Source organism: Lonchura striata, chromosome 5, assembly GCF_050655825.1.
Source record: "Lonchura striata isolate lonStrDom1 chromosome 5, ASM5065582v1, whole genome shotgun sequence".
Lineage (NCBI taxonomy): Eukaryota > Metazoa > Chordata > Aves > Passeriformes > Estrildidae > Lonchura > Lonchura striata.
Window position 1 is genome coordinate 36,540,965 of NC_140707.1, and position 7,502 is coordinate 36,548,466.

At 41.3% G+C, this 7,502-nt stretch overlaps 1 protein-coding gene across 3 annotated transcripts; it reads right to left on the reverse strand.

The window, feature by feature from the left end:
• Window positions 1-27: 27 nt before the first annotated feature.
• Window positions 28-7,489, reverse strand: NDUFAF1 (NADH:ubiquinone oxidoreductase complex assembly factor 1). Of its 3 annotated transcripts, none has more exons than XM_021533455.4 (5): window positions 7,262-7,489; window positions 5,371-5,882; window positions 3,394-3,579; window positions 2,106-2,180; window positions 28-455 (listed from the first exon to the last, which is right to left on the reverse strand). In XM_021533455.4, the coding sequence occupies exons 2-5, from the start codon at window positions 5,872-5,874 to the stop codon at window positions 315-317; spliced, it is 906 nt and encodes a 301-aa protein (XP_021389130.1). In that variant the 5' UTR covers window positions 5,875-5,882; window positions 7,262-7,489; the 3' UTR covers window positions 28-314. The 3 variants fall into 3 exon arrangements, with proteins under 3 accessions (XP_021389130.1, XP_021389131.1, XP_085436404.1); XM_021533456.4 differs by having other exon boundaries at window positions 5,371-5,986; XM_085580278.1 differs by having other exon boundaries at window positions 5,371-6,008.
• Window positions 7,490-7,502: the final 13 nt, after the last annotated feature.

The following is a 7,502-nucleotide window of genomic DNA, read 5'->3' on the forward strand; positions in this document are numbered from 1 at the left end:
AAGTGTTGGACAAAAAAACCCAACAAACTTATTAAATACTTTTATTTCAGTAAAGGTCAGGACAGAAGCCAAGAGGAGTTACTACTTTGTAGGAACATCACAACTGCTCTCAGGCTACGTTGCAGTCCATCCATCTCCGTACAGTCTCTCCAGGATTCTGTATTTGGGAGCTTAAAGATGTCAGTGGTATCACACTTCATGTAGTTATCTCTTTAATGTTACACAGGCTCTTCAAGTTGTTAAAAGCCACATGTTAAGTATTTTATAAAAATAAACCATATATCTGAAGAATGTTCAAAGGACACCAGTCCAACTTAGACTGGAGTGTTCTTGTCATATGCTTCATAGGCAAACTTTTCTTTATGAGCTCTGTCATTTAGCAGACCAATAAAATCGATTTCCAGCTGGAATGGACCATCTACTTTATCTCCAATGGTGAATCCAAGGGTTCTAATCTAATTAAAAGACACAGAGGGTAGAACAGTATTTATAATATTACAATCAAACTCAGTTGTATCTCCCAATTCTATATTTTACACACCAATCACAGCCATCTTCTCTAAACTGGTATTTGTTCAAAATGCAGCAGCATTTCTTAAGGCTTGAACACTTCACTACCCCATTTTGAAGACAGACTCCAGTGGGAAATGACTCCACATTTGTCTTCCTACCACTGTGTTAATAAAACCTTGATTTAAAATGGCCCAAGCCTAAAGCAACAGTTACTTTTATCCTTCATGCTTTGTATACGGCCAATTTCATAACAACTGGATTTCTAAACATATTTTCATAAAATCAGTATTCTTTCATTAATAGGAAAAACAAAAATGTAAGTAAGGATGGAAGAGGGATCATTCTAGATAGAGATACACTATCTACTCTGCAAAAACACCAAACCAGACATTTTAGGACTTAATTTTAAGCTGGGATGAAACAATCACTGAGCTTAATAGTAAAACGAGGTTCTTAGCCACTGCTTTCCAATTAATGTTCTTAAATATAAGAACAAATCTGTGTGGCTCATGTGTGCTTTCTATTAGACTGTGGCTTGCCCAAATGCTCCCTCACCTCTTGTGTGTTACAGAACACCTCCATCGCTAACAGCTCAGTCCAGGCACCAGTGCAGAACACCTCATAAACTCAGCTGCCCCAAAGCTCTGCTGAAAGGGTAGGTCTGAGCAGTGCCCATGATTTTAAGGACTGCTGTAAGTTTAGGAAAAAAATGTCTAGGATGTATCAGATGAATAAATGTGGTCAGAATCTAAGTCTTTATTGCAAATATATGCTAAATAAATAACAAACAAAGCTAGGTAAATGCACTAACACTCCTCCAGATCATTCTAAATGCTTTCAATGCTGCTCCTTCCCCAGCAGCAAGCCTACAAACAGCCCCATGGCTTTTAGAGTCCAGAGAGTTTTTAAAGCTCCTTTTTTCCAAATCACATTGTTACAGATAATGTATGGGAGTCACCTAAACTCTCTGCTCTGAAGAATCAATTCCTTTGCAAGCCCTAGTTACACTGCTTCCTGCCTTTTTTTATTCCTATTTAACAATTATTTTCTGCCTTTCCAGGTTCCTAGGAAGACACACATTAGTACCATGAGGACCATGAATTTAAGAGTTGGACTTGATGGGCTCTGTGGGCCCCTTCCAACTCCAAATATTCTGTGTGTGACCAAGACATTTTATTAAGATTTCTTAAACTATCTTCACACTGCTTCCCTGATTTTGGGGTTTCTATAAAATATGTAAAATTACAATGCAAGTGCATAATTTTTACTGTCAAATGCTACACATAAAATAACCATCAACAAAACTTCAGCTGAGGATACTTAGATCAAGTACTGATTTGTCCCTTTAACTCCTAGTAAATATTTTTAAATAGCTCATATACAACTTTATGTTTTCGTTTACCACACATGATAATAAGTAACTTATAACATGAAGAGGCCCTTCTATTTCAAATTCACAAACATTACAGAATTTGTAAGTTATCTTTATCAGGCCATCTTGAAGGAAATGCTGAATTTCTTACAGAGCAGTTGTGCGTTCCTTATACTGCCCTTTCAAAAGAAACGTCAAATAAAGCCTACAGAACACTTGCCTTGTCTAACCAGACAGGATGCTGGTTATCCTGGACTCTTCCCCGACTGGAGAGAAAGAATTTGGAGAACGGAATCTGACATGAACAAAACAAACAGAATCACACTTTAGTGTCACCAGTGTATAAAATAGAAACTTAGGGAAAAGAAAATAATGTGTTAATAAAGTAACACTCTGTTGTATCTGGTATTAGCATTAGCTGGGTACATAAAAGTGGCACAAAGAAATGGGGCACATTAACCCTTTCAACTGGCCACTTGCAGCCAGCTCCAGGCCCACCCTGTCCTGTGGTGGCTGCAGCCGTCACACAGGAGTGTTACCCTGTCAGGACACAATGAATGGCTGCAGCACAGAAGGTGGTCTTTACATCAGAATATCTCCTTCCAGTAACATGAAAATATAAACCAGAAATTACTGCAAAGTCTACCATGGGTACATACTGACAGCTCATCTGTACCCAGGCTGTGGATTTCACAGTGCAAACTTTGTACTCAGACATCAGTGTCTCTAGCAAAGCACTTCAGGGTAACATAAAAATTTCTTTGAAAGTAGTGGAAGCAAGAAAGCAGGGCTGGCTGGTGGCTGGTGAAAGTGAGAGAAAAACATCCAAGACAGCAATGACACTCCAACTTTCATCCTCCTGGCTCCTAGTCTGTGGAACAGCAGGCTATTTTCACATGATTGGACAATGGTGTCATAGAGCACTCAACACCAATTCATAAGGATATGCAAACCTCCCTATAGTTGTCAGGGAATTACAGAAGGTCTTCTAGTTGCAACTCACACTTCTTAAAAATATTATTTTTAAGAAGTCACAGAGTCAAGGGTCATAAATGACAAATCCCAACACTTGAGTCTGACTAACTCCAGAGAGGCTGCAAGTTAAGCAAATCCTGTTGCATGGAACAAATCCTACAACAGCCTACATCCATTTGTATTACAGATAAAATGGTTACCACAGAGAATATTCCAGGCAATACCTGCTAAATTTCAATTGCTGTATGTATCCTATTACTCCAATAAGAGGCAACAGTAAGCATTCAGATAATTCAGTATGCATTCAGTAAGCATTCAGAGAAACATGGTGGATCAATTCTTTAGTACAACTGACACAGTGTCCTCCCTAGTCCAGTTTTGGGAACTCCCAAACCAAAGGAACATGCATATTGTGTAATGAAAACATTGAGTGGACAGGAATAGAAAGTAACTGTGAATGCTGAAAGAATTCCACTCCCTGTGTTTTGGCCAGGACCTCAAGATGGTCTCATTAGTTTGAAAGATTAGCTCACCTGTATTTCCTCCCAGTATGGGCCCCCTCGGGTAAACATGAAGTAGGTGTAGAGGTCATCCTTTTGATGAGAGAAGTAGGGGTCTGTATAAATATTTACCATCCAAGGTCTGCCATCACCACGGACACGTAAATACAGACTGTTGAAGTTTGACCAGTCATAATACTTCTTCCTGTTAAAAGATCCCTACAAATTATTGAAAAGTAGAATTATTCCTCCTTCATAGAGGGACACTTTCATTATGAGGAACAGAGAGAGCATTGTTGCTTTGATCACTGCCCTTGTTATTATGTCAGATAGCATTTACTGTAACACAGTAAACACAGCTACTCTGTCATCACCCTGGCTGCTGAGCTCACTGAATTTCCCCCAGCACTATATTAGAGACCACAAATTGCAATATTGCTGCCTGAGGACTCACAATTTCATTATAAACCACAATCTTGTAACTATCAGAAATCAGACCTCCTTCCTGGGACTGAATTCCCTACCAGGCAATTACACAAATCCTGCAGTGACAGATCAGCACTTACACAGTTCACAAAGTTTAATATATTCTGTGGTCAATTCTAGATAATTCAGAAATGATAGCAGGAAATTGAAGTAGTGAAATAATTTATCCCCTTTGATAACTTCCCAATGGAAGACTAATGAGCACTGGTAGCATTTTATGTTTTCCAACTTTTTTTTTTTCATTAGCTGTGTAAAATAATAAGATTGCAAGCATGTCTAATTCTTTATTGCATTTTCCCAAAGATCTGAAAAATCCTGATGTTGTCATTTGCATGATGGCATATCCAAGAGTCTTGAGAGAGCTACACTGAAGTCACTTGGAGCAATGAGGGGCAGAGGGCAGGGTTACTTTTGACCAAACTTGCCAAGAAGTCAAAATTAAGGCAAAAAATTCAGATGCTTTCCCTTTATTTTACAGGACTACTATGATTACCTATCAGCTATCGTTCTACCAACTCATCTTGCAGGTAACAGAATAAGTAGATTATGAATATATAAGGCCAGTAGCTAGTTGATTTTATGGTTTTAACAGTTTTGAGCCTTTCTACTTAAATAAAGATGGACTAATATATTCCACTACTTCAGAATTAGGAAGTGAAAGTTTGAGTCACATTTGCACAAGTCAATAGCAGTCCTGAGAATTTAACTTGACTCCACTTGTTGTTCCAGACATCTGATCTAGTGTCACCATTTTAATCAGTGTTCATGTCTCTCATTTACCCATTGATTTTGCTTACTCATATTCTCTGCTCCCGAAGATTCTGGCCCAGAAATTATTCTACCTAAGTACTTGTTCCAAGATACAAACAACACATGAAATATTTAAGGATTTTATCCAGTGTGTGAAAATGCTTTTAAAGGTGCTTAGAAATAAGGGATGAAACAAGCAGTATCCATAATAAGCACACCCATTTCTGGCCCTAATTTGCTCAATTCTGAGCTATCAAAGATTTGTGTCTTGCTTTTTCTGATGTACAGCAGGAGGCAGACCTTTAAAAAGTACATTTCAAAGCATTGTTTTCTGCTCCTGTGAGAAAATGAGTTAATTCACCCTAACCAAGTCTGATGAATAGACCAAATTAAAGCCCAGAAAATTCTTCCTTATGATACATTCAACCAACTTCAAATTTAGAAACATGTCTATTTTAATCATACCAATTTTGGATATAAAGATTCATTCCAGATCCCTCATTTGTAAGGATGCTGCAAACAAGACTGTCTATTGTACATAAGTAAATGATCAAATATGCATTATTCCTAATCTAAGAAAGGAAAACAAAATCCAAGAAAAAATTTAAGTTCCTTCCAGGTCAAAGCGGGCACAGTAGCAATTACATGTCTGAGAGAAAATGCAGTACTCCTGAAAGTGATCAGCAGTAAAGAGCAGGCCACTTGCTGTCACTGGGATTCCACAGACACCCTCAGATTCAGCATCAAAAGCTGTGCAAACAGAGCTGTACTCACCACTGCCGGTCTGGATCTCATACTGCAATATCCACTGTATTGTGTCTCCCCATCACGAGGCACTTCTGTATTGAGGGTTCCATACAGCAGAGCAGCCTGGTTATTCCTGCCCAATTTGATGTAAACTTTACTTTTCCCTCCAATCTCCACATCAGAGGAAATAACCCATTTATTTAAATCTTCTTGGCTCCTAAACTGCCACAACACCCTTGTTTGTTCCAACAAGTGCTGACTTAAAGCATGGCCTCCAGGTCCTTTTAAGTAATCTTGGGTTTCCTTCTTCAGCAAGCTTAGCTGAGTCTTTAGGTGATCAATGGCCTTCTTAAAGCTGAAATCAGCATTCTGCCAAGACAGTTTTTTCTCAGGCTCTGCCCCTGGCCTCCTGTAGCTGCTGTACAATTTTGAATTGCTGAGGAGAGGTCCAAGTGAAGAGAGCAAAACTTTGGGTCTGCAGCATCCACCGTGGAAGGAAGCACCATTCAGCAGCATCACAGCCAGAGCCATACTGGTAACTTAAAGAATTCACATCCAGTAAGGCAATTAATGGATTGAAAGTTAATTTAACAACAAAACTAGTATTCAGAGCTATCTTATTGTAGTTACTGTTGATCTTCACCTTTAATGAAGAAGAGAAAAGGCTATAAAAAATTACATACAGGATGCTTGTGAAATTATTTAACTTTTATAATCAATACTAGCTAGAAACCCAAGTCATTGGAAAACAGAATGAAAAAAACCATCAGGAATGACACTTCCTCAGAGCTTGAGTTTACTTACTGACTTCCACCCTACGCTCTCCCCTGTCCTCACGGTGTGAAAGCCCCATGCAAGTAAGAAAACCCAAGTAAACTAATTTAAATAAAACTAAAAATAGAAAAGAAAATCAATTTATCCTCATCCTTTCCACCAGTAGGTTTAGGTGTTACAGATAACACCAAAAACAACCCGTGAAGGTTTCTAAAAGATGACATCTATATAACTAAAAAGTTTTATTCCTGCATGAAAATCACAAATTCACAAAAGGCAGACGCTGCTGCCACACAGACAAACACAACAACCTCATGTTAAACAGATGACTTTTCAAATAGTAAGTCCTGCAGCAGCCATACCACATTCTTCTTCCAAGTCATCCTCAATATACCTGTGTTAGGATTATAGAGAGATTTGCAAAGACCAAAAAGTTTAACATGAAAGACTACAATTCAATATGTTTTCTTTTTTAATAAGACTTCAGGAAAACTTTGCTCAATGCTCTGTACAGAGGCTATTTTCTCCTACTTGTAAAATTAGATGGGGGTTTTTTTGTTGTTTTTTTTTCATGCCACAGAACAAAACCAAAAATGATGTCACATGCATTCAACTTATGTGAGCTTTTAAGAATGGAGTCAGGCACCCCACTTGTATCCTCTGTGTGTCACTCACCTTCCTTTACTCACTGTAAAATTTACTACTGTTACCTCACACTCTAATAATTGAGTTTTGCCTAAAGCGACACTGAAGTAGCTTTTAGAATTCCCATTTTAGTAGCTTAGCATTCACTTTATTCTCCGTCGTGCACTTCACGCGATCGGAAGCAAGCTCGCACTTAAGAAGCCCTGTCTCCTCACTGCTTCGCCGAGCACAACAAGAGAACGGAGAACCCGAACACGTTCTGCGCTAGCCCGGCCTGTGTCCCTCGGAAGGCCTTGGCAGTGTACGCCGGTGGCGGCCCGGCAGCGCCGGCGGCTCGCTCGGCTCCCGCGCGGCCCCGCTCGCGCCGCGGCCTGCGCACGGGCCCGGCGGGCGGAGGCGAGGCCAGGCCGGGGCGGCGGCCGAGCCCCCTCCCTGCACAGCGGCCGCCCCGCCGCTCCTGCTCCGCGACCGACAGACCCCGGCACCCGCACCGCCTCACCTTCCCGCCGCCGGGTCCGCCGCGCCCGGGCCGGCCAAGGAACGAGCTGCGCGCCGCTCCGGTTGTGCCGCTCCGGTTGTGCCGCTCCGGTTGTGCCGCTCCGGTTGTGCCGCTCCGGTTGCGCCGCTCCGGTTGTGCCGGCGCGGCCGCGCCGTGCCCCGCGCGGATCCGCGGGCGCCGCAGCAGCGGCCGCGGGGACAGCGCGCGGCTCCGCCCTCGCCTCGCCCCGCCCCGCGCGCCG